General features: G+C 41.3%; 1 protein-coding gene across 2 annotated transcripts in view; it reads left to right on the top strand.

Annotated features, from left to right (window-relative positions):
- parn (poly(A)-specific ribonuclease (deadenylation nuclease)) overlaps positions 1–25,115 on the top strand; it is a 157,099-nt gene extending 131,984 nt beyond the window's left edge. For both annotated transcript variants that reach the window (XM_068056478.1, XM_068056479.1), the window contains 3 exons: positions 7,951–8,140; positions 14,634–14,827; positions 24,273–25,115. In XM_068056478.1, coding sequence (XP_067912579.1) covers positions 7,951–8,140; positions 14,634–14,827; positions 24,273–24,325 — 437 coding nt within the window. In that variant the 3' untranslated portion in view covers positions 24,326–25,115. The remainder of the gene's footprint in view (positions 1–7,950; positions 8,141–14,633; positions 14,828–24,272) is intronic.
- The last annotated feature ends 2,322 nt before the right edge of the window (positions 25,116–27,437 follow it).

Below are 27,437 nucleotides of genomic sequence, written 5' to 3'. Positions count from 1 at the left end.
CAGGTTACTGGTGATAGTTGAGCCTAGGTAGGTGAACTCTTGAACCACTTCCAGAGCGTGGTCGCCGATATTGATGGGTGGAGTATTTCTGACGTCCTGTCCCATGATCGTTTTCTTGAGGCTGATGGTTAGGCCAAATTCGTTGCAGGTAGCTGCAACCCTGTCTGAGTCTCTGCAGACACTCTGTGTGTGATGTTAATGCGGCATAGTCAGCAAAGAGGAGTTCCCTGATGAGGACTTTCCGTACTTTGGTCTTTGCTCTAAGACTGGCAAGGTTGAACAACCTTCCATCTGACCTTATGTGGAGGAAAATTCCTTCTTCTGAAGACTTGAACGCATGTGAGAGCAGCAGTGAGAAGAAGATCCCAAACAGTAGGTGCGAGAACACAGCCCTGTTTCATGCCACTCAGGATAGGAAAGGGGTCTGATGAGGCACCGCTGTGCTGAATTGTGCCTTTCATATTGTCATGGAATGAGGTGATGCTGCTTAGTAGCTTTGGTGGACATCCAATCTTTGCTAGTAGTCTGAAGAGACCACCTCTGCTGACGAGGTCAAAGGCTTTGGTGAGATCAATGAAAGCAATGTGGAGGGGTATCTGTTGTTCGTGGACTTTCTCCTGTAGCTGGCAAAGGGAGAACAGCATGTCAATGGTGGATCTCTCTGCTCAAAAGCGCACTGTGCCTCAGGGTTGACACACTCAGCCAGCTTCTGGAGTCTGTTTAAAACAACTCGAGTGAAGACTTTCCCCACTATGCTGGAAATTAGGAAAGCAAAAAGAGGTCTGAAAAAATGTTGGCAAGTAAAATCGAGGAAACCCCAACTTTTTTTTTAATAAATACATGAAGAACAAGAGGATAACTAAAGGGAAAAAAGGGTTTATTAGGGACCTTATGGGTAACCTGTGTGTGGAGTCAGAGGGCATTCATATGGTTCTTAAATGAATACTTTGTGTCTGTTTTCACAAATCATTCAGGGAGGAGGAGTGTAAAATATCAGATGAAATTAACATAGTGAGCGAGAAAGTATTAAAGGGTTTAATACATTTGAAAGTGGATAAATCCCCAGGCCCAGATGAAATTTATCCTTGGCTATTAAGGGAGGCAAGGGAAGAAATAGAGGAGGCTCTGACCATCATTTTCTAATCCCCTCTTGGAACAGGCATGATGCCAGAAGACTGGAAGATAGCTAATGTGCTATTGTTTAAAAAGGGAGAAAGGGAATGACTGAGTAATGACAGGCCAGTCAGCCTAACCTCAGTGGTTTCAAAATTATTGGAAAAAGTTCTGAGCGACAGGATAAATCTTCATTTAGAAAGACATTGGTTGATTAATCAAAGACATTCAGCACAGACTTGTTAAGGGAAGGCCGTGTCTGACTTGATTTAATTTTTTGAGGAGTTAACCAGGAGGGTCAATGAGGGTAGTGCATTTGATGTTGTCTATATGGATTTTTAATAAGGCTTTTGATGAGGTCCCACATGACAGACTGATCATGACAATAAAAGCCCATGGGATCCAAGGCAAAGTGGCAAGTTGGATTCAAAATTGGTTCAGAGGCGGGAAACAAAAGGTAATGGTGGATGGGTGTTTTTGTGACTGGAAGGCTGTTTCTAGTGGGGTTCCTCAGGGCTCAGTACTAGGCCCCTTGCTTTTTGTGGTATATATCAATGATTTGGACTTGAATATAGGGGGTATAATGAAGAAATTTGCAGACAATGCAAAAATTGGCTGTGTGTTTGATAATGAAGAAAGCTGTAAACTGCAGGAAGGTATCTATGGGCTAATCAGGTGGGCAGAACAGTGGAAAATGGTGTTCAATCCAGAGAATTGTCAGGTAATGCATTTGGAGAAGGCTAACAAGGCAAGGGAATACATAATAAATGATCGGATACTGAAGCGTGGATGAACTGGGGGACCTTGGAGTGCATGTCCACAGATCCTTGGCGGTGCTGGACGGGTCGATAAGCTGGTCAAGAAGACTTACGGGATACTTGCTTTTATTGGCCGAGGCATAGAATATGAGAGCTGGGAGGTTATGCTGGAACTTATAAAACACGAGTTAGTTCACCGCTGGAGTACTGCGTGCAGTTCTGTTCACCGCACTATAGGAAAGATATAATTGCACTTGAGAGGGTACAGAGAAGATTTACGAGGATGATGCCTGGACTGGAAAATTTGGGTTATGAGGAAGGATTGGATAGGCTTGGATTGGTTTTTTTTTGGAACAGAGGAGGCTGAGGGGAGATCTAATTGAAGTGTATAAAATTATGAGGGGGCTAGATCGAGTGGATAGGAATCCCTATTCCCCTTGGTTAAGGGCTCCATAACCAGGAGCATAGATATAAGGTAAAAGGTAGGATGTTTAAAGGGAATTCAAGGGGAAATTCTTTCATCTAGAGGGTCTAGAACTCACTGCCTGAAAAGGTGGAAGAGGCAGCGACCCTCAAACATTTAAAAAAAAAAATTCGATGTGCACCCTGGAAGTGCCATAACCTACAAGGCGATGGACAAGTGCTGGGAAGTGGGATTCAGCTGGATGGCTCCTTGTCGACCGGAACGTCCGCAATGGGCCGAATGGCCACCTCCTGTGCTGTAAATTTCTATGATTTTAAATAAACTGCAGCCAGATAGTTTGTGAAACGGTTGAAGTTATTGTAATATTTGTGAAACTGTACAGGTAAACATTAACACAGAAATTTATTCCTTTCGTTTTGGCATCCGTGTATTATATTTTGTGCTGTATCCACCAGTAATACCAGCCAAAAGGTGAATGCCCAGGTGGTAGGATACACCATGCCTTATTTTAAACTCTTCAGTTGTTATGCTCGGAGCTGTAGAATAATATTTAAAGTCCATATGTGTTTATAGCCTGAAAGTTGGCCATTGTAATAAGTCACAGGCTTATTAATCAGTCACAGTATAACGGCCTTAAGTGTTGACTTCAGTCTCAGTTTTGATCTGATTTGAAGGTGGGGGTTTGAGTTGGGGTCTTTGTCTCTAAATCTGATGTTGAGAGGCTTGCATCATGAGATTTTTCTCTTTCATGACATTTCCCCATATTAAGCGCAAGATTGAATTTAAAGGAGGATTCAGATCCAATTTGGAAGTTGTCATCTTCTTAGTCCCTTGGGACTGAGGATGACTTGCTTCTACTCCAGTTCAACTGGAAGTGCTACTGTTGTCATTGTGCACCCACTCAATTGTCAGCTTGTGGACTGGGTGAAAAGTATCTTGACATGTTTCAGACAGGAACATGAAACACTTTCCTGAAGGAGTTTGAATTTCTACTTGAAAGGGCAGTAGTGAGTCAGTAACTGTGAGCAGTGCTCCACACATTCCTTCCCACTAAATCATCAACTGTAACAGTAGGGGGGGAGGGGTGATTTAGTTGGCTTTGGAGAATTTCTTGTAAGTGTTATAAGCAGAATAGGCATTCTTGAGGCTTGGTCAAGAGTCATATGTTTGTTATCGGGTTGCCTTGTAATTGTGATCACTTCTAAGATTTTACTTTCCCTTGTCACTAAACTACATTGTTTGCTGAACTACATTGGCTCCTGATCAATTAACGCCTTGATTTTAAAATTCCCTCCCTGGTTTTCGATACCCTCAGTGTCTTCAGCCCTACAGCCACCGCCCCCCCCCCCCCCCCCTCCCCGTGAAGTACCTTGGGATGGTTTACCATGTTAAAGGTGCTACATAAATACAAATCATCATCGTCGACACAGTCCCAGAAAAGTAGAACTCTAGCTTCCGCCACCATTTTGCACCCTTCTCTTTTCCCCCTCCATTTCTTTTCTTTGTCGATGCTTCCAATCATGGCTGTCGAGGCCAGTAATCCAGAATTCTTGTGTAGCAGTGAATAAAAATGCAGATTTTTCCTTTCATTTTAGTAGAAACCCAGAAACCTATCAACTCCCAAGATCTACAAAAATGTTGGTCTGTGATGGTAGGTGGTAGGAGGCCTGTTTCGGTGCTGTATCTCTCTATGATCTAGAGGTCTTCAACTATTTGAAAATGCAATTTAAATCATCATAGTTTCCAACACCATAGGAGGTCATTTCCTTTGTCCCAGCACACTGCTAGAGCAATCCAAACTAACCCTATTGCCCTGCTATCTCCCCATAGCTTTGTATCTTTTTCTGCTATGAGTATTTTTCCATATTTCTTTTAAAATATGTAAAGCCTTCTGCCTCGACCACTGAGTGGCAAAGTGTTCCATGCTCCAACAACCTTCTGCACAAAGAAATTTCTGCTAACCCCTATCCTCACTCTACTGATGAGAATTTAAGTTTCTGACACCGCGTCACTAACTCTCTGCAACCAAAATCAGAGGGGTGTTAAAAGAATTTTTTTTTTCCCAATAAAATTCTTTGACTCTTTTTGTTCATTAATTATAAAAATGAATTGGGGAAAGTCGAGAATCATCCAAATGAGTTGCAGTCTGCTCACTTTCCAATAGTCGTGGAAAGACCGTGCACCATGAGAATGAATGTGCTGAGCGACCAATAGCAGGCACGTGGGGCTGGGGTGATTGGATGTCTCCTCAGAGGTTCCCACTTCCAACCATAGTTAGCAACCCTATCCCGTTATCATCCTTCAGTGTGAAAGTACTGTTTTTTTTTTTGTTTCTGGTTAAAGTACTTTCCTCAGCGGCTAGGAAGTGTAAAACTACTCTGCTGTTCTATCCAGATGGGAAACATGCCTGCCCCTGTGATAATGTTACCTCCAGAGTCATCTGCAGCAAATCTTATTGGGTTTCAAACCATCCAGAGGCAGCACTGTCACTTTGTTGGTAAGCAAGAATGCAGTCATCAACAGTGTTTTGAAGTAAATGCAAACTCATACCTCAATCAATAATTCCCTATTTAAATACAATATAACCAGCAACAGTCCATGGATGCGCAAACATAATGTAAGACTTTTTTGAGTCACTTCCTAACAGTAAATATTGGCATATGGACACGCTGGACCGAAGGGCCTGTTTCTGTGCTGTATAATTCTATGACTATAGCTGTTGCTGCTGTTACAAACATCTATCTGTGTTTATAATTTATTGCATCCAATGTCATTCCAGTTTTATTTCAGGAGGACAGTGGGTTGTTAACTCCTTAGCTGTATTATACAGCTTTTAGGTTAATGATTAGCTTTACCTTAGTTTTGTTTTCCTTTTGTACAGTTTTGTGGCTTTTTAAGTTTTGGACAAAATCTGATGTATTTTTCTGAATTTGAAAAGGAAGTCGTACTTGAGAGAAATGTTTCTCTCATTGTTTAGTCATATTTAGCAAACTGGAATAATGTACTCTCAACAGTTTGAGTTACAATAGGACACAGCACACTAAAGAGCCAGTTTAATGTGCTGATTCATCTGCTGGAGGGATGGCATTGTGCCAAGACTTGGCTTGTACATCAAAGACAGTGTGCTGAAAACTAGCTTTGACATGAAATAACATTGGTAAATTGTTCTATTGATCTGCAAACAACATTAAATATATTTTAAAAGGTCTTCATTTACATAGTGCTGACTGGATTACAGTCCTAACCAGCAGCAATATGTTTCTTTTAGAATTCCGCATTTCCTGAAATTTGCAGTTACATTTTGGATTTTGTCAAGCCAACTGATATTGTGTAGTGGCATTATAATTAGGCGGCAGAGCAAAGCTGAAGCTACTTCAATTAGCACCTTGCCACCTCCTTTTTGTCTCCAGAAACCAGTAGAAGTCTTCATGTATCTTCACCTTTTTAACTTGTGACGCTATGGTTTGCCTTGGTGATTTGGCTGTTCGTCTTTTGAAATCCTATTTGTTTGACGGTTGTTAGAGCAGACAGATAAAATAGTGCTTTTGAAATTGCGAACTGTGACATGACGACTATTCGACATCTTTAGGGGAGGGGTGTTTTGATTAGTTTAGTTTAGAGATACAGCACTGAAACAGGCCCTTCGGCCCACCGAGTCTGTGCCGACCATCAACCACCCATTTATACTAATACTACACTAATCCCATATTCCTACCACATCCCCATCTGTCCCTATATTTCCCTATCACCTACCTATACTAGGGGCAATTTATAATGGCCAATTTACCTATCAACCTGCAAGTCTTTTGGCATGTGGGAAGAAACCGGAGCACCCGGAGTAAACCCACGCAGACACAGGGAGAACTTGCAAACTCCGCACAGGCAGTACCCAGAATTGAACCCGGGTCGCTGGAGCTGTGAGGCTGCGGTGCTAACCACTGCGCCACTGTGCCGTCCTTACTATGCTGTATCTTTAAAATTCAGGGGGAACCAATTCTCTAAGTACAGCAGCAATCATTATTTGTTCATTGTTCCCAACAAATCTCGTGGCTTCCATGCAAGGAACCCATGCTTTCAGGTTTAATTTTCTTATGTCTTGGATGCCAACAATGTTGGGATGCTGGTCTGTCCCCCACTGTTATTTCCTGACCTGGTGTGTTGCTGTTTGAAAATACCAGATGGATCCAGAAAGGAAGGAACTTCTGAGGAGTCTCCCACAAAGGTGCTGTTCCACACCTCATAGCCAATCACTACCACCTCGTTGCCTCTGCACCTATTCTCAAAACTTGTTTAGTCGATAGTACAGTGCCATTTGCCAAGTGGCATTGCTAGGGGCTTGTGGGGGGGTGGGGGTGGTGGTGGTGAGAGCATGAGTATTGAAGGGTACAAGGAAATACTTAGTAATGACCTTTTTGCGATTGAGCCGATGAGAATAGAGGGATGATGTCAGATGGCAAGATTGAGGAGGTGGCTGTGAATATGGGTAGGAGAGTTTATATGGAGGGAATGGTTAAGGTAGGACAGGAGGGCAGTGAACTCGGACGAGAAAGGGCAAGGTGAGTTGCAATGGAAATTGAAATCTCCACAGATGAAGATTTGTTCCATGCCGATACTGGGGAAGGCAGAAGTGAGGGTTTATTGGTGTGATGTCGGCCTTTAGTGAGTGGTAGAGAATGAGGATTTTAATCAAGAGGCAAGAATGGTGATACAAGATGAGGTCCTTAATGGAGGAAATGGTGCTAGAGGAGTAAGGGGAGAGACCATGGTGACGTTTGGTAATGAGGCCATGTTGCCACTCTGGTAGTTTGGGTGGGACAGGTGGTGGAAAGTATAGCCAGGCTGGGAGGTTTCAGTATGAGACAAGATGCCATTATCCATGAGTCATCAAGGCCATGATGTCAATGCAATCATTCGCAATAAGGTCATAGTTGGCAAGGGCCTTGTTTACACATTCTGGAGGGAGATGTGAAGAGGGACACCAATTGTTCATGCACCGAGTCCACGTGGTCAGTGGTGGGAGGAGTGAGCGGGACGAGGAGGCGTTTGCCAAGATTAGCCCCCAGCGGTAGTTCTGGGTGGGATGAGGTGGTTGTTCATGAGGTAACAATGTGCCTTGATTAGTCCTTTGGAGAATGCTTAAAGGGGCAAAAACTTTTTTAAGAGGGATGGTGGCAGAGGAATAGGAAGGCAAAAGAATAGTGGAGGGTTGAAGTAGGAATTTGGGTGGCAAAGCTTGGGAGAGGAGAGATATGCAAGGTAGCTTGACTGGGTGATTGGAAGTGGTGAAGACCGAAGAGAAGGGCCCAAGAGGGATAAAGAGAATTTAAAAAGTGATATAAGTAATAGGCTCAGGAACAGAGCAACTACCAAAATGCATGCACAAGTAGATACAATGGGAATGAAACAGGGCTTCCTGATATCTACAGTTTTAATATTAAAAGGATGTCATTTTTTTCCATTTGCAAAAGAGAGCATGCAATATAATTGCAAACAATAATGCACAGCAGGCTGTAACACTGCCATCCTCTCATGAATTGGTACTGGTCAAAGTTCACATTAAACTTTTTATTTAACTTGTCTCAGCTCCATCTGCTGAGTATCTCTGACTTTTTGGACCTGATTTTTTTTCAAAATCTCATCTGTGCTTCATTACAGCTGTAAACACCAGTAGGTATGCAGAGAGTTACCGAATCCAGACATATGCAGAATACGTTGAGAAGAAGCAGGAGGAGAAGCAAACCAAGCGGAAATGGACAGAAGAAAGCTGGCGAGAAGTGGAGAGGAAGAGGTTAAAGACCCAATATGCTCCACAACCTTACCTTAGTCAGATGTTTGATTTCAGCAGGTGAGTGTTACCAAATTGAAACACTAACTGTATTTGAAAGCAAATCCAAAGTCACGGGTAAACAGTTTTTGTGTTCCATAATCTTTGTATTAATGTTTCATTAAAGAAAAGTGTCAGTTGGAGTTGTGCGATATAGAATATTTCTTTTATATTTTTGTTTTGTAAACTAAGATGAAAGCATTCTGTTGCAGCTCTTAAGTTTAGAAATTAACAAAATTGGAGCCTTAAATGGTTTAATTTCCCAATATATGAATTTCACCGCTATTGGCATGAAAGCACATTTTAAAATGATTTTGCGTTCTATGAACATTTGCATACATTGGTAGGAGTTGTATTATAGCCATGGTATTTCAGATTTTTTGGGAAGGAAAACTATTATGTTAGCATGCAGGTACAGTACAGCAAGTAATTAGGAAGGCAAATAGGATGTTGGTGTTTATTGCAAGGGGGATGGAGTATAAAAGTAGGGAAGTCTAAGTGGAAGTTTGGTGCCCCTCGTGGGGAATCTAGAACTAGGGGGCACAGTTTCAAAATAAGGGGTCTCCCTTTTAAGACTGAGATGAGAAGGAATTTCTTCTGAGGGTCGTTCATCTTTGGAGTTCTCTTCCCTGGAGAATATATTCAAAGCTAAGCTAGACAGATTTTTGATCTACAACGGAGTCGAGGATTATGGGGGGGGCAGGCTAGAAAGTGGAGTTAAGACCACAGTCAGATCAGTCATGATCTTAGTGAATGATGGAGCAGGTTTGAGGGGCTGAATGGCCTACTCCTGCTTCTATTTCTTGTGTAAGGAAAAGGTGGGGCAAAACAAAGCAAATTAACAAGAGCTCTCTGATACATTAACACTTTTAATTAAAACATTCAATCTGGAAAATGTTATTTGTAGACCACTTGAACCATTAACACAGTTGCCTTTATCCTGATGGTTTTCATGTTTGAAGAACTAGGAACTTCGCTGAAATTGCTTGGGCTGAATCTGGTTGAATAGCTTGATGGTTTAAATGACTAAAAATACAATAAATTGAAATAACAATGCACTAGACCAACAAAATTTTAAACCCCATTTTATTGAACTATTTCTTTTATAATTTGTGTCACATTGTCAGCTGACTTAATTTGGAAAGAGGGATGTGAAAATTAGCATATTTGTAATGTATAGTTGGGGACTCTTGAGTGAGAGTGTAGCTATAAACTTGGCTTTGTAATGGTGTAGGAACACACTAAATTTGCAGGTTTTCAGGAAACTGTTGGTTTTACATTATACAGTTTGGTAAATCTGAATGTGAAGAAATGTCTTGCTTTTAAATGTTGAACACTGTATCCTTTGCATTATCTTGGTAGAAACTATAATGTTTTTGTATTCACATATAATATTATCCTAACTTTAAGTTTGAGACAGTAATTGGTACTTGAACTTTCTTATTTGGCTTACAGTTGCCATTGGGAGTCATTGCCCATTTTCTGTTACTCCACGTTGGAACCTGGTGTGGTTCTCAAGTCCGTTAAAATCCAGAATCTTGTAATTACAAGTTGCTCTGTCCAAGCTATTGTAAATGCAAACAAAGAAACCAATTATAATAGCATGATGGCTTCTATTTTGTTGTGAATATACCCAGAACTCTGTGCAGCATGATGCAATGACTTCACACAGCAGAGTGATATTAAATTTGGGTGCTATTATAAATGTGTGGCCAGCACAACTAGTCCAAGCTATTGAATTTGCTTTGGTGTATTTGGGGAGTCGAAGTTACAAGTCAAGTTTCAGCTGCCAGAATTGGGTTGAATATGCATTTGTTTTAGGGAGTGAAGATTCTCCTTAACAGAGGCCTCTATGCAGCATTAGGGGAGAATTCAGTGGGGTATTTGGAGCTGCTGAAATGTATTGTTCACCAGACCTTTCAACTTCAGCTGGGGCTTGAAACGTGGACTATTGGACTAACCATCCCTTGCATGCCCTGCCCCATTTTTCCCATTGTGAGGGGTTTATAACAAGTAGCCAATCCAGTATTGGCCAATTTATACCCTGCCATAGTTGTAAGTTTTGCCCATTCTGTCTAATTTACAAGTGTAAACTAAGGAGGAACTGGATTCCAAGTTAGTGCAGCAAACGTATTTCCTAATGCTGAGTGAACTGATCAAGTGACACTACTCACTTGTCCAATATATTTGTACCACTACTTGAAAGTAAAGTCTGCTCATTTCCATCCTGGTACTCAAATTTATCTTCTGGATTTTCTTTCGGGGTCTCCTAAGATTTCCCTCTTAGACTTTCTGCTTGAACTTCCAATCCAAAGGTGTGCAACATGTTCATTTTCATTCTTTCATCCATTACCCAACAGTATCTAAAAACAACTCTCACCTTACTAAATATATCTGCTCTTTCTTCTTTAACTCTCAACTCAAGCAAATCCAAGTTATCAAACCCAGCTTGCCCTCTGTTGAAATCCCTACTCTCTGCAAATCCATGGTTCAGTAGTGCCAGCTGTACTTCCACTCATTAGGTTGGCACTAATACAAGTTTTTTTTTTTGGCCATCTTGACTAACTTGAAATGACTCTTCCATCATTCAGCAAGGGGATATTACCTTATAATTAGAGCTAGGCTGTTCAGGGGAAATGTTAGGAAGCAGCACTTCACAGAGAGGGTAGTGGAAACCTCTAACACACTGCCTCAAAAAACTGAAATTGATAGATTTTTATTATGGAACCAAGGCGGATAGATGAAGTTAATATACAGATCCGCCATGATCTAAATGACCAACCTCCTGTACCTATGTTCCTCATTTCAAGACGTGTCTTTCTCCTACTGCTGAGCTTTTTTGACTGCTGTTTCATCTCCACCTCTTGAGGGATACCCTGTAACAAATGGTACTCTAAAACCAGTTCTGCCCTGTTGGGCATTATAAGTCAACCAAGTAGGATCATACCTTGCTTTTCTTTGGTCCAGTTGCTGCTTTGATTCTTATGATTATTCTATCAATATCTGTGAAGTGCTCTTCTAGCTCAGATGAAAGGTTTTATACCTTGTTGCATTTTAAACCCAGGTGGGCAGGCAGGTGGTGGGGCAAGTGGAAACACATTCACTGGCCTAAGTTTGAAGCCTGGAGTATTTTAACTCCCTAAGTCTCATCTACATGCCACTGGTCAGCTGCTCACCCAAAACAGGAGGAAAGTGGCAGCAGGCCTGCAAGCGGGAGAGTAAGTTTGGACAGCCAGAGGAAGCATTACCAGTGACCAGGTAAGTCTCAGGGATGGGGTTTTAAGAAGTTCTCGCAGGAGGGTGAGTCCAGGGAAGATGCAGTTGCAACTTTCCTTTTGGGGCCCAGAGGAATGCTCCTGCTTCTACTCTCAGTGGATTTAACATTGTTTTCTACTACTAAACTGTTCAAGGTGGTTCATAATACCAAATGGACCATAGTTTTACAGAACAAGGCAAGTATATTAACATTTAAATAGTAATAGGAAGAACAAAAATTTGCCAAATATGCTAAAAGGTCATATATATATTTACCAATGGATGCAATGAGCAAGGCAATAATGGGTTAAAAATTTCTGAAAGTTCTGGTGAGTTCTGTAATCAGATCAGCCATGACCTTATTGAATAGCGGAGCAGACTCAAGGGGCCAATTGGCCTACTCCTCCTAATTCGTATGTTCTTAAGCAAAGTCTTGGGTTTTTGACTTGGCAGATTCTGTTGCTTGCTGCATCTTGTATAACTTTCTATCTCAGTCCAGCATATTTTAATACATTGTCTCCTGCAAGCAGTGGGAGATGAAGGGGCCTTTTATCTGATCAAATTCAGAAGGTCTCCAAGCCTCATTTCAAATTCCAGAATGTAACCTCTTGGTTGTCAAATAGATACTTCTGTTAGCTCTTCAGGAACATGGTTGTCAGCTTGGCTCAGTTTGTAGGCCTCCAACATGGCTTGAGCAGGCTAATACGTAAGTGAGGAAGTGTTGTATTGTCAGACTTCGGCCCTTGTTGATGGGATATTAAAACGAGGTGTCGTCTGCTGTTTTGTTCAAGTGCATTTGATGATGCCATGGCACTATTTGAGAAGAGAAAGAAAGATGTCCTGATGCTCTAGCCAACATTCCTTCCTCAAGCATCATCTAAAAACAGAATGATTTGTTATTCATATCCTTGCTGGTTGTGGAACGTTGCTGGTCTTGGCAGTACATACATGTAAGACTGAAAATATTGTGGAAGTGTGGAATGAAACAGACTTCACAAGTTTGTTTAATGTCTTATTGTATCTGCAGAGTGCTAACAAAATTCTCATGTACTGAGACAAATTTATTTACTAGTCAAGTGTACTAAATTCTTTGCAAGGAAAAACAAAATGGGCATAGGAAGCCTCTTAATTAAATCACAAAGTAACCACGTTGAGCTTTTATTCGAAAGTTACAGTCTGATCTTTAAATGCAACGATCAGGTTGCACTTTGGCATATATACACACAAGCTTAGTTACAACAAATTTCATAAATAGTTATTGGTATGGATTACTTGGGCACCCATTAAACAAAATGCCACTGGTGTCTAATTGCTTTCCATGAAAGCAATTCACTTTTCAAGTAAAGCCATCCCTGTAGGCCGGAGGGAAATTTTCATTAAACTAACTTGGGTGCAGTTATGCAAAATTAAAACACTTACAAGTTTTTTCTAAATTCTCTTCCTATTCTAATTGAAGTCCGTTACCTGGCAAATGAATATGGGATTGAATACTTAAAAATTCAATAATATTGAACCCAGTGGAATTTTTCAGTTCAGTGTTCAGAATACTATGCCGAGTGGAGACTAGCGATTTAAATAAGGAAACTAGCACAATTGCTATCTTTTGAATCCTAAAAAGAGAATTATCCAGGGCCACATTTCCAGTTTATTGACTTTTCTGCCCTATGGAGACCCACCGTTTGAATTTTCACTCCCATCAAACACTGCTGTGATGATGTAAATTATCCAGTCAGTTTATGTGTGACTCCAGCAGTGTTGTGAAATAATGTAGGAATTTGTGTTTTATGCTGGCTTGGACGCTGATGTAGAGGCACAAGAGCCAGAACGTTTTTCTGCCAACTGTTCTTACACAATAGGCAGTCATCAACTCAGAATATCCAGAGCAGCCAGAAGGTGGGTAGTACTTAAACTGGCAGCTGCTAGACAAGTCTATTGAGCACTGCATTGGACTCCTCATGCTCGTCAAGTGTCTGACGCTTCCCCCGAGGGTTGATGTATTCATATTCATGAATTAAAGCACTCACCTGCCCCCATCCATAAAGACAGATTTTGAGCAGTTTGGTTAGCCTTCCTGTTCAAGAAACTGGTTTGTAATGGGGCTTATTCCCAACTTCTGGCTTCAGGTATTAGCAAAACCTCAACACTTCTCAAGATTGGAGAATGTCGCAATGATTCCTGCTGTGAGAAAATAGTTCACCTACACAAACATCATGAATTAACTCAACAAATGAAGTGACCCTAAAATGGCAATATTCCAGAGTAAAGGGTTGCAACATTTTTGTTCAAGTCAGACAGTTGAACCAAACCTCTAAATGACTCCTTAATTTCCTGGATCAGCAAGTTAGCATACACATTTCTTTTAATTAAATCTCTGCGACCCAGAAGCATTGCAGAGAGATGATGACCATCAAATTAACAACATCTCATTGGCTAAAAAAAACTTTGCTCTCAGATCATATATCCATGAACATCAATTGGCCCTTTTAGATTCACTGTTGACAATTTCTTCAAGATGAAGGGCCATATACAATGATCTTTGTTGGAGTCAATGTTCAACAGTTTAGTTATTGAAACAGTTCGTCTAATCACACAAGGTTCTAATCTTTCACTGGCCTAGCACCTTGAGGCTCCCACTTTTTTTAAACAAAACTTTTTTTTTTAAAGTGTATGCTTTGCTGAAAAGCCATGACAACATATTGAGGTGTGACATTCAAGCTAACTTCACTGCTTTTCTTTCAGGGTCAATCATCCAACTCATTCAGTGTTCATGTGGCAGCTTTCTGCAAAATTTAGATGGTGAATGAAAGGCACTTGCAAAGTCAAACCTTTTATTTGGCACTGAACACCTACCCAAGATTTGAATCATGCCGAATAAATTATCAATAGCCCATTTTGAGTCTGATTTCTGATGTCCTTGATTTTTGCTCCTCTTGTTCCTGTTTCAGCTTGCAGGGTTAGTGAGTTTTGTGAATAACTACTTAAATAGATTAATCTACATAGTTTATTGAATGAAACTACAGATATGCTGTGTATGTCGTAATTGTGTATATTCTTTCCAATAGGCCACTGTTGGAATAATTTCAGTTAATGTCACACTTCCTGACTTTGCAGAGATTGTTCCGGCAGAAACTGACTGGAGGAAATTATTATTTGAACGACAGTTGAGATTCAATGCATGACTTTGGAATTATCATTGTGCGCACTGTTGATCACTTTTACCAGATACCTTGTGTAACCTTTTTGTTATGTTCCATTTTAGAGCAAGTCCTATTGTGGACAAGAGAAGTATGAGCCCTATCCAGGAAGAGACAGTATCTGATGAAATGGAAGAGGATGATACAAGTAAAGATGATGAGAGTGACTATTCAGCTAGCGCTTGGATAGACTCTTCAATATCAGAAACCAGAAAAATCAAGAAACAGCGGCAGAAAAAGGAGGAGCAGGGAAAGACTGGTAAATAGATGGTACACCTTGAAAATGTGAAAGCAGACCTTATAAGCTTTTGAGCTTCAGTGCTTGTAGACAAAGATATTGATGGAAACATTAGGATGTGGCTGTTGGTATTTAAGAAGTTGGTTTTCTCATGCTACTGTTTTAAAATGAAGGCAGGTTCTGTTAATGGATTTTTCTGCCTATTGATTATAAATGGATGGTAAAATCTAGCCTAGCATGTTTACACAATTAACCTTTGAAAATATTTAAACTGCTGAAAAGTAAAAAGAATGGGAAGGTGATCGAGAGTTGACTTCAATCTTCGCTTGCTTTTCTAAAAAAGAAAAGATCTGCTGAGTGGATCACTAAGTTAATCACTAAGTAGGACAGAAAGCTTACAAAACAGTTGAAGTTACACGAGTATCTTGACATGATATCCTAGGAGCATTCATCTGTCTGAATTGGAATAAGCTACGGGAAAGAGCAATAGTCAAATGGTCTTGAACTTTGAATCTCCCTCTACTATGGATGCATTCTATTCCATGTGTTACAACCGAAGCGGGAGGAGTGCACTGTTTATTCTAGTTCCACTTCTCCATGGGTCACAACATATCTTTAAATTTTTTTCTACTTGCTGATAATCATAGACTCTATTTTTATCCCAGAATAAAACACGCCAACCAGGTTTCTTTAATAAGCAACAAAATTATCAGTTTATTATAAAATAAGTCTTAACCAGTAATGAAGTGAAGCATAAACACGCAGATTGGAATATTAAAGTTCCCTTTTTACCTTAGTCCCTCACAGTCTCTCTCTCACACACACATATGCACACACATACACCGGTTAACTGGAAAAATAGAGATTTTTGTTTTAGAGCTCTATTACAGACAAAAAAAACACTTGGGCTGAATACTTACTCATTCTTGAAGAAACAGCAGATGAGATATGTTGTGTTCCAAAACTGTCGTATAGTCTGGCCTCCGAGTACATGTAGACGGGTCACTGGGATCTTTTAGAACAGTTCGTTTTAGGCAGGGTTGCAAATTAATTTAGCAGGCTTTTCTTCAAAGACCGGAGATAAGATGAGTTGACACAATGTCAAGGTCTTTTAGAGAGGTGCTGGAAAGTTGAGCTGGGATGTGGTCTTCTCTCTTCTCTCCTTGGAAGTTCTCTCCCTTTTTGTAAAGCTCAACCCCAACTGGAAACAGTTCAAAAGCAAAACCGACAACAGGTCAACCTTTTGACCTCTGTCAATTTTTACCTGTCACTTCTTTGTAAACAATTTCTCCAGGTGTCTAGGGTTCTCTGTTGTTTATTGACCTGGAAGTCAGGTGATTTCCCAGTTTCCTCAAGACCTCTCAATGCCCCTTTTTAAAAACATTTCCAGGGATTGTTTTTCAAAGTTAAGCAGCCTTTACATGACCCCCTTTTTGAAACCCCAAAGTTTAACATTTCTTCAATCTTTCAAAAATGAATCCTTAAAAAATATATTTAACAAAACACACAGGCACTTTCGTAACATATAACTTGTCCTTCTCTGTTGTCACGTTATGTTTACTCATGAGGGAGAAGTATTTGCTTTAATTTTTCATATTTTGCAGGATAAAGTCACTCTTATGCCAACATCCTTGGAAACGACTTCAAAGGATATTTTTCCTATTGCATACGTCCAATATTCTGCTTCAGGCAGTCTGATGTATCACGCACTCTCAGAGCATGTCGACACCCAGGGCTGAATTTTATCAGCGCGCTGCGCTCCATGGCGGCGCACTGTGAAAGCAGTGACCTTCCGACACTGAAGTGCCACCGTGCTATTACGCACGGGGGCTCATTTAAATAGAGGGGTGGAGCAGCCACCTCTGATAACATAGAGGGCATGGCTGCCGTGTACTCGGCAACAGCGTCCGTCGTCACCACGCCGGCTTCATTTATAAAAGGCTCCAAGTCCTTAGCAAAGATTAAAATGTTTAATGGTGTATTAGAATTAATTTGTTTTTAATAAATACTTACACCCCCAATGGTCTTTTCATTGCCCTATATTAACAGAACTTATTTTATTCCTGACCTGAACTTCCCCACCCCCACACCAACCTTCTCACATTTGTCCTTCAACCCCTTCCCACCATCCCCACAGCCAATAAAAATTGTTTTCCCGCTCTCCCACCCCAAATATTTTACTCCTCCCTCCTCCCCACCAGCTTCTCGCCTCGGAACTCTGTACGGAGGTCCGACGGCACGTGAGTTGCAATCGGCGGCCATAAAATTGGCATGGGACAGCTGCCGCCAGCAGGTAGGGTCATTTGCATCTAATTTATGTTCATTTACGTATTTAGATGAAGGCCCAGTCGCTTGGGGGTGGGGGCTGCATCGAGGTCCCCCCACCGCCGGTAATATGCGGTGGACCCTTCTTGATGTCGGGGATCAAGGCGGGCTTCTCCCTGCAGAATTTTACGGGCTCCCCTGCCGCAACCCATGGCGTCAAGGGGCTGGTAAAATTCAGCCCCTTGAGACTAACACATTGTTCTAGATGTTTACATCAAATTTGAAATCAAGTGATGAAGAAGCTTCATCTGTTCCTTTTACAGTGAGAATAATGGATGCTGCTGAAGAGAATAACAGCACTGAGTTCAATATGAATCTCTCCAGCCTGTGAGATTGGCTGAGAGAGCAGGACAGAATCCTTATGTGGAGTGTGACAAGCAGTGTTGAATGTGACTCCAAAGGATAATGGGCTGATGTTAGGAAAGAAGTTACTGGTCCCAGTGTTGATGAGCAGCACAAAGAGCAAAATTTAACTGCAAATTAGCGTGCCATCGAGGTGAGCCTTGCGGGTTTCAGGGCATCATAACTTGGGTGTTATAGATTTATGAAGAGGAATGGGCTGATCATATGCACCCGTACAATAGTGGGCTAAGCTTTGGGAAAAGGTAGCCAGCTTCTGGAACGTAATTCACGTTGGAGGTATCCATCTGTAGAACCTTGCGATGTGCTTCGGTAAATTTGAAAACTGAATAAGAGGCCAATGAAGGGAAGACTCTTGTGTCGATGGTAAAAGTGGCCACCAGTAGACTATACTGGGGTGAATGGCTAATGGTGATGAGTTGAATTCTTAAATAGAAGACAGCACCATATGAAAACTTTACTCTTCAATATCATTAAAAATAATGCAAAAAAATGAAGTTTGAAGATCTGATATTGTGTCTAGAACATCTGGGCATTACCACAAGAGGGTTGGAGGGGGATTATTTTATCACCAATTTCTTATACAATGGGCACTACTCAATCCCACAAGCAGGACAGACTGTCCTTCAGGTGATAGCTCAGTGGTTATAATGCAGAACTATTTCTTTGGCCTCCTTGTCTCGAGAGACAATGGGTAAGCCCCTGGAGGTGGTCAGTGGTTTGTGGAGCAGCGCCTTTGGTGGCTATAAAGGCCAATTCTAGAGTGACTGACAGACTCTTCCACAGGTGCTGCAGAAAAATTTGTTTGTCGGGGCTGTTACACAGTTGGCTCTCCCTTTGCGCTTCTGTCTTTTCCTGCCAACTGCTAAGTCTCTTCGACGCGCCACACTTTAGCCCCACTTTTATGGCTGCCCGCCAGCTCTGGCGATCGCTAACAACTGACTCCCACGACTTGTGATCAATGTCACAGGACTTCATGTCGCGTTTGCAGACGTCTTTAAAGCGGAGACATGGACGGCCAGTGGGTCTGATACAAGTGGCGAGCTCACTGTAGAATGTGTCTTTGGGGATCCTGCTATCTTCCATGCGGCTCACATGGCCAAGCCATCTCAAGCGCCGCTGACTCAGTAGTGTGTATAAGCTGGGGATGTTGGCTGCCTCGAGGACTTCTGTGTTGGAGATACGGTCCTGCCACCTGATGCCAAGTATTCTCCGGAGGCAGCGAAGATGGAATGAATTGAGACGTCGCTCTTGGCTGACGTACATTGTCCAGGCCTCGCTTCCATAGAGCAAGGTACTAAGGACACAGGCTCGATACACTTGGACTTTTGTGTTCCGTGTCAGTGCGCCATTTTCCCACACACTCTTGGCCAGTCTGGACATAGCAGTGGAAGCCTTTCCCATGCGCTTGTTGATTTCTGCATCGAGAGGCCAATGCAGAACTATACTGAATAGGAAAGTCTTGGATTTGATCCATGGTCAGTTAAGTTAGCTGAGCTCAGCCCTGATGACAATGGAGACACTGCAGTTAATCTGAAAACTTCCTTGAGCTACTGAGGCGAAAATCAGCTTTGTTCCTCCTTTAGATTCCTGTAAAATTAATCCTTGCTGGAAATTGTTGGTGTGTTGTGTAAAGCAACAACAGGACTAGACTTTGTTCCTCTCTGCTCCTTCTGGCTCCACAAGAATGATTTTCTAAATTTGTTAAATTAACAAAATTTCTGCCTTTATGTTGGCAGCTGCTGTGCTTGCTTAAAAAAAAAGTCCTAAACGGAGCAGGTCCAGCTCCTACTCTGTTCATCGGCATCCAGTTTCCCAGGAGAGGCCTAAAACTGGTGATGGGCCCTGAATTTACCCATTTAAGAAGCCTAATGCTAGATGGCTGCCAGGGATATTTAGGGGAAAAAAAGGCCTGACCCAATATTAGTCCCTGACATTGGCCCTCGTCACACCTGTTTTACACCATAGAACATTGCAACAAGGTCAAATCTTTATTCCACTGCATTTGCATTGATCAGCTACATCCCCTAGTTTCCACATTGCAATAGAAATCTGCTAGTTCTAGAGTCCAGTGAAAGGGCAGATTTTTGTTTTTTCACCCCAGCTCCCCCGCCTATCTCTAAAGGATCTTGGTTTGATGTTCCATAAATTCATTACTTACTTTTGGGTCTGTCCTGTGAACGTCGCTGCATTGAAAACAGCTAGCTTCAGCAAGGAAACTGAGCAAACAGAAAACTGCCTGGTTGGCAGGATATGCAGTGTACTCCATACTGAAGTACTTATAATATTTCTGTTGCACTGTTGCTATCTTGTGGGTAAGGGATCTCCTGAAACTGCCAATTTGACAAGAGCTGTGGCAGTCTTATTAAGACTGTGGGCTAAGGTATTGAATTTTGGCAGGTTAGTCCTTGATGCAGATTTTCAGAGCAAATCACAAAGCCCCACTCATATGTCAAGCATTCCAATAATGAAAATATCACCAACCTTTGGTAGCATCTATTTTCAGTACCCTTCAACCAGCTTCATCTGTTTTTTTTTAAATATGTATAGCAGAAGACAAAGCCACCTTGTGTTCAGTACATCTTCAGTGCTTTCTTGGATGCTGCTAACGGGACGGAGTTTACTTTTACAGTAATGGAAAGAGGATGAAAGGACTTGCATCGTACATTTTACTAAATATACCGTATTTGTGATTCTTCCAATGAAGGTCTGCTCTACTTGCCATAGTTCTTATACTCTTGGAGGTTTCTCACTGCACGGTTTTCTCAAGGTGCATTACTCTGTATCCTCCAGTTTTACTTGGATACAAAGATTTCAAACCATTTTAAATGACCTCTGGATTCCTTTATTTTGTCTGGGAGTCTGATTCCATGCATGCTTTTTCATTGAATACTTTTGAGAAAGAGACTTCTTTGTACCTTGCTATTTCCAACTGGTCGAGCAGGATTTGTTTTTGGCCTTGAATGCTAATGTGTGCCTATGGAGTAGGAGGTAATCCATGCCCCCCTAGCTGAGAGCTTGTTAAAGTTAACCATATCTAGTGTCAGATGGGACTGTAACCTTTGCCCTTAAGTTGCCTAAAGCATGGAATGTAATGCTTTGAATTAGTAGGTAATGCATAATCAGTTCTATGTGGAGCGAATGCCTTTATTTTAAAATGCACATACACTCTCTAATACCCAAGTTAAGTGTAGTGATGTAAGTTTACAAGGGTTTCTTTTCCACTGAAACTTGCAAATGAAACTGAATTTCCTGTTCTTTATTTCGATAGATCAAACCAGTTTCTGGCATGTCTGTTTAAAACCAGTGTATAATTTGCATAGTTTGAAAACCTGTATTGCATTATAGAGGAGCTAGTTCATAAAAGTGCATTTAGTGCTTCTGAAAAATAGAGTGGAATGTACTTGAATGCACTTAATGGAATAAGAAATATTTAACAATTCTCATAAATGCCTATGAATGCAAATGACTAACTCATTGGAAGTACAAAACTGCAAAGTAAAACAGTGACTAGAAATCCTTTGTACAAGTTTGGTTTTCAGTCTGGCAGATATTCCAGGCTGCAGTCAAAACAAACTATTTAAACAAGTAACTGTTTCTTGCATGTTAGGTGATGGAAATAGTCTGTTATGATTTTATTTTGGAAAAGACTTAGTTTTTGAAAAGGTTCTTGAGCCTGACATATTATACCTCATTTTGTTCTGCATATTATGTGTACAATAACATCCTACTGCAGGAGAAACTTTGACAAGACTTTGATGAAGAGAAATTGATCAATTGAATCTATCCACTGACCCATCATTACAATGACATTTGTAAGTAGGTTGGTTTTCAATCCATATGTAAGGTGCTCTCCCTGCCCCCACCCACCCAAAAGCTGGTTGTTGGTATTAAGGGGACCAAAGAGAATTCAGTTTAGTATACAGCAGGAATAGATATTGTGGGAAATTCCTTGTGCAAAGCTAGATTGCAACTTCACAGGGCCCAGTCCTTTTTAAAAAAAAAAGTCTTCCCACTATCTTTGAAGCTATGGTTCACAAAATGTTTCAACTGCGAGGGCAGACTAGACTCTTGATGAAACGAATTTTGTACTGTTAAATCTGATTGTCACTTTTTGAAGGGCAAAAATAACTGACCTAACATTGGATTTTGCTTTCATTAGTAACTAATGTCAGTGTGCAAGCTGAGAATTTGTAATGCTGAATAAAAAAGGGGTTTCAATTTGGACAAGGATTCAGATCCCCTCTCGTGGGATTCAACTTGTTTTGGACTATTTACAATACTCTTGAGTAAATGAAGCCTGGTTCCATTTAAGGGGTCTTCATATCAATGAGCTCATCTCTCAGTTCAGCATGTAAACATGCAAATCAGTGCCACAGTCTTAGCTGAGCGATCTGTGGTTGTGATTCAGAAAAGCACATGTACGAAGGATGGGTGAATCAACCCATGTCATACCTATATACCGAGTCACTAGTTCAAAGTGATAATGACTCGGGCTTGGTTTCTACCTCGTCCTTCTTCCATCCTGCCCCTCCACGTTAATGTGTTTTGCTTCAGTGAGAATGGGGACACTGAAGGCTAACTCTTCATGAAACTGATATTGTTTGCCACGTTTGACACTTTAAGTGCAAGACTTGTTTGCCTCAAGTCTTCTGAGAGACTTGCAGTCATGTAAAATAGTTCGTCTTTCCTTTATAGAATTCATTATTTCTCTGTCAAACAGTAGCCATTTTTTATTCACCATGGGCATATTTCCACATTTGCATTGGTATGATTAACGAGTGCTCTTTAACTTCTTTCTTTTGGGCCTCCTTATCTCGAGAGACAATGGATACGCGCCTGGAGGTGGTCAGTGGTTTGTGAAGCAGCGCCTGGAATGGCTATAAAGGCCAATTCTGGAGTGACGGGCTCTTCCACAGGTGCTGCAGAGAAATTTGTTTGTTGGGGCTGTTGCACAGTTGGCTCTCCCCTTGCGCCTCTGTCTTTTTTCCTGCCAACTACTAAGTCTCTTCGACTCGCCACAATTTAGCCCTGTCTTTATGGCTGCCCGCCAGCTCTGGCGAATGCTGGCAACTGACTCCCACGACTTGTGATCAATGTCACACGATTTCATGTCGCGTTTGCAGACGTCTTTATAACGGAGACATGGACGGCCGGTGGGTCTGATACCAGTGGCGAGCTCGCTGTACAATGTGTCTTTGGGGATCCTGCCAGCTTCCATGCGGCTCACATGGCCAAGCCATCTCAAGCGCCGCTGACTCAGTAGTGTGTATAAGCTGGGGGTGTTGGCCGCTTCAAGGACTTCTGTGTTGGAGATATAGTCCTGCCACCTGATGCCAAGTATTCTCCGAAGGCAGCGAAGATGGAATGAATTGAGACGTCGCTCTTGGCTGGCATACGTTGTCCAGGCCTCGCTGCCGTAGAGCAAGGTACTGAGGACACAGGCCTGATACACTCGGACTTTTGTGTTCCGTGTCTCTTTAACTTATTTCAGCTCTTATGGGGAAGGTTCTGATAAAAAAAAATACCCAAACTGTTCCCCAAGTTTTTATTTACCTTTTGTTATTGAGTTGAATAGTTAAGATCTGTGCAGAAAATATCAATCTCTGTTCCCCTGATGGCTCAGTCGGCAAATGTGCCATGTGGCATATTGCTGAGTCATCCAGATGAGAAAGACTTGGCTTTCTATAATGCCTTTCACATCCCCAGGAAGTCCTGAAGTGCTTTACAGCCAATGAGGTACTTTTGTAATGTTGTCACTGATGTAACGTAGGAAAGTTGGCAACCAATTTGTGCACAGCAAAGTCTCAGAAACACCAATATAATAACCATTAAATCTGTTTGTGATGTTAGTTTGGGATAAATATTGGTCAGGACATTGGAGAAGTTCACTGCTCTTCGAAGTAATGCCATGGGATCTTTTAACGTCTCATCCAAAAGACGGCATCTCCAGCAGTGCAGCACTCCTTCAGTACTGCCCAGGAGTGTTGGCCTAGATTACACACTTCAGTCTCTAGACTGGGGCTTGAACCTGTGACCTTTTGACTCCTAGGTGAGAATGCTACCAACTGAGTCATGGTAAACGCCTCTGTTCTTGTATTCAGTCCTGGGTCTGTGCTGCCAGCTAATCTCAGCTGGTAGAGCAGTGGTGATATTGCAGTGGATGACAGCTTCCCAGAGCCAGGGAAGAGAAATCCAGAGATCCCTGCTGGAATTGTATAGTATGGCAGTTAAGAACAGGATTGGGCTTGGGTGCAACGGCCTACTGATGTACAAAATGGCCATTTGGGCAGGATACTGGAAGGCACTTCCTCTTTTGTGGAACTATGCTCTCATTTGCATCGGCGTTTTTAGGTCTAGAGGATTGAAGAAGGAATTCGAAGCAGAGGTGAGGGTGTGGTGAATGCATGTGACCAAGAGTACTGAACTTTAATAATGCTGGTGAGCTGCTACGGTAGGCCTTTTCTAGTCTTTAGTGCAGTGTTGGTTTCATGGCACTGCCGGTCTGAAATACAGTAGTCCATTTACAGGCAGCAAATTACTGTTGCACGGAGAATTTATTTCTATTCGGCTGTACTTTTTTTTAACAAAAAGGCGTCCAATGTAAGGATGGTGTGACCTTTTAAAGATTTATTCTGTTTACTCATGAATTGTACTATGGCATTTCAGTGTAGTGTCTGGTTACTGATTTTTAGTGCGACATATTTAAAGTAACTGGCAAGGTTTTCCTAATACAGATGGTTTACTGCAAACTTTATCTTTACTATTTGTTTTTAAATAGGCAGCAGTGTAAACACCCAGGCAAAGTTATTTGAAGTCCCAGACACATGGTGACATGAAGCACGTGGGATGAACAAAGTGGTATCTTCCAGATAACGCAGTGACCAGATGCGACACTTGCAAGCCATATTGATCCATCAGCTCTGAACTTCGTGTGGTACAAGACGACTTTAAAAAGTCTTTATGTAGAAAATAGTTTGTTTTAACTGTACAAACACAAATCAACGTTATGTTAAATGTTTTAGTCGGGTTTTTTGTGTTGAGAATGAGATGGGGCTTGATTGCATCTCGAATCTTCTACCGGTGTCAGTAGTTTCACAAGTTACATTTCAAGCCAGTCCTGTACCACTGATGGCTTAAAGCAGCAACCAACATGGGGAATTGCCTTGTGCCAACCACGTGAAATGTTTATTTTGGATTTCAAAATTATATAATCATTGTTCAGCACTGTAATTTTTAAAAATATATTACATCAGTTGCATTTCCAGTGAATCTAATGACTTCTTATCAATAACGTGGCCTGACTTCTACATTCAGGTTTTGTTTATCTTTAAAGGATGCTCAAAGCATTGTCATCGTCCTTGCAATAAGGACAGTGACAGTGGCGCATTGATCCTTTTGTTGGTGTAGACTGTACTGAACTTTCAGTCTTGTATGTCAGAAGATGCATTGTACACCAGGCTTTTTTTTGTATGTGTATGTATGTGTGTATATGTGCGCGCAAAAGAAACTAGTTTTCTTTTTTGGGGCAGTGGTGAGTTTTGTATCATATTTAAAGTTTTTTGTATCATGAAGAAAATTAAAATTTCATGAAGGAAAATTAAAGACAACTTTCTTACTACAAGTGACATGTTATTTATTTGTTCGAAGGTCTCTCCTTGCAGTGGATGGTCAGAATTAACTGTACAAAAGTGTATAAAGTTTTAAGATGTAGAGAAGATGTCTCCACTTGTAGGCGAAACCAGGACTAGGGGCCATAAATGTAAGATGGACACTAATAAATCCAAAAGACAACTCAAAAGAATCTTCATTGCCAAGAGAATGGTTGGAATGTGGTATTAACTATTTCATAGAGTAGTTGAGGCAACTAGCATAGATGCATTTAAGGGAAAGCTAGATAAAGATGAGGAAGAAAGAAATAGAAGGATATGTTGATGGAATTAAATGAAAATGGGTGGGAGGAGGCTTATGTGCAGCATAAACTCCAGCATGGGCAAGTTGGGTTGAATGGCCTGTTTGTATTGTAAATCCTTTGTGAAGATAAAAAATCTCCGTTTTGTTAAAATTATTGTTTAAATATACTTTGTTCGAGGAAAATGTTTTGAAGTCAGAGTCATTTACGGCATTGGAAGAGGCCATTCAGGCCTTCGAGTCCATGCTGGCTCTCCACGGAGCAATCCACAGTCCCTTTCCCCCGCTCGATGCCGGTGGCCCTGCAAGTTTATTTCCTTCAAGTGCTCATCCAATTTCCTTTTAGAAATCATTCATTGTCCACAAGAGTAGCGCAAATGGAGACAGCGAGTTCCAGGTCATTACCACTCACTACATAAAAAAAGTTCTTCCTCAGTTCCCCCTGCATCTCTCACCCAAAACCTTCAATCTGTGTCCCCTAGTCCTTGTACCATCAGTTAATGGGAACAGTTCTTCCTTGTCTAACTTATCTAAGTCTTGCCTTTACTCCAGGGAGACCAACCCCAGCTTTTCTGACCTAACCTTATAACTAAAATCCCTCATCCCTGGAACCATTCTGGCAAATCTCCTCTGTATCCTGTCAAGGACCCCCATGTCCTTCCTGAAGTGTGGTTTCCAAAGCTGGTTATAACACTCTAGTTGGTGCCTAACCAGGGCTTTATAAAGGCAGTGTCATTTAAAAACAAAAAACATTGGAAATACTCAACCAGTCAAGCAGCATCTGTGGAGAGAGGAAGGTCATCAGCTGGGGATATTAACTTTGTTTCTCTGTCCACAGATGCTAGTTGACCTGCTGAACATCTCCAACATTTTCTGGGGGTTTTTTTTTCAAATTTCCGACATCCGCAGTATTATGCTTTTGTATTTGTGTTGTAATGTCCCTTTGTCCTCGATCCAATATTCAAGATCACTCGACTACATTTGACTTGATGTAGCATATCAGTTTGGTTAAGGCATCTGCAGCTTGTTGCTGCGTGAACTGTCAACCCTTGCTAATTTCCCCCCGCGCGTTCGTGTGGGATAGCAGAGAAAAAGTACAACCCCAGAGAACCCCAGGCACAACTGCAATCCCAGGAGAGGCAGCAGTACACCCTCCCCACCCCTGCCCAAGTCTCAAAGAAATGATGTACAGTCTTGTGCTAATATTTTAAGTATTACAAAGATCGTGAAACACAAATTGCGAGACATATGTTTCTGTGGTCTTTTAAGCTGTGTCTGTAAGCCAATTAAACCAGGAGGTACAATTTTACATTGTCGTTCATACTCACAGCATTCTTTGTCTGCTGAAACAAAATCTCAACTCACTGGAGTTTAGGAAAAATATTAACATTACATAAACATTGGTTGCAGTATGTTAAAGGTCAAAATAACCCTTAAAAGATGTCTCCGAGGATGGTTAGCGAGGATAATAAGGTGCTCTTTTTACTCAAGATACTGGGAATTAACTAGTACTTGAGGGATTAAATTCAGTGTCAAAGGATTTTTAATTTAAGTAAGTAATTGGACTGATTTCCACCCTAGGCTTCTAATTAACAGTTTTGATTTGTACTGAATTTCATTGACGCATTGTGTGAATCTACTTTCTTTCCTCATACATCTGTAAAAATGCTCTGAATATGCAGCTGATTTATAAAATCAGAATCGGCAAAACATAAATTGTAAGAAACTTTAAAACTGTAGACTAGTATTAGTATGGGAATACTATACTTTCTGTGAGTCTATTGGGCTGAATTTTCACGTTGGGGGCAGGAAACTGAAGTCAGGACTGTTTCCGGATCCTGAATCCGCCCCCTTGGGGAAGCAGATTAAAGTTGTACTTTTCACAGGGGCAACTCCTTAATTGGATTGGAGTCGGGTTCAGTGGCCAATTAGAGGCTGCAGGATCGGAAACCGAGGCAGGCCAGATGTGCAGACCTGATTTTTAAAATTCCCCATGGCAGGCATTACTGTGGTTGCCGTGTGAATGTTGAAGGAA

Source organism: Heterodontus francisci, chromosome 24 (assembly GCF_036365525.1).
Source record: "Heterodontus francisci isolate sHetFra1 chromosome 24, sHetFra1.hap1, whole genome shotgun sequence".
NCBI classification, from domain to species: domain Eukaryota; kingdom Metazoa; phylum Chordata; class Chondrichthyes; order Heterodontiformes; family Heterodontidae; genus Heterodontus; species Heterodontus francisci.
The sequence above is the reverse complement of the archived record's forward strand: the minus strand, read 5'-3'. Positions and strand labels throughout refer to the sequence as shown.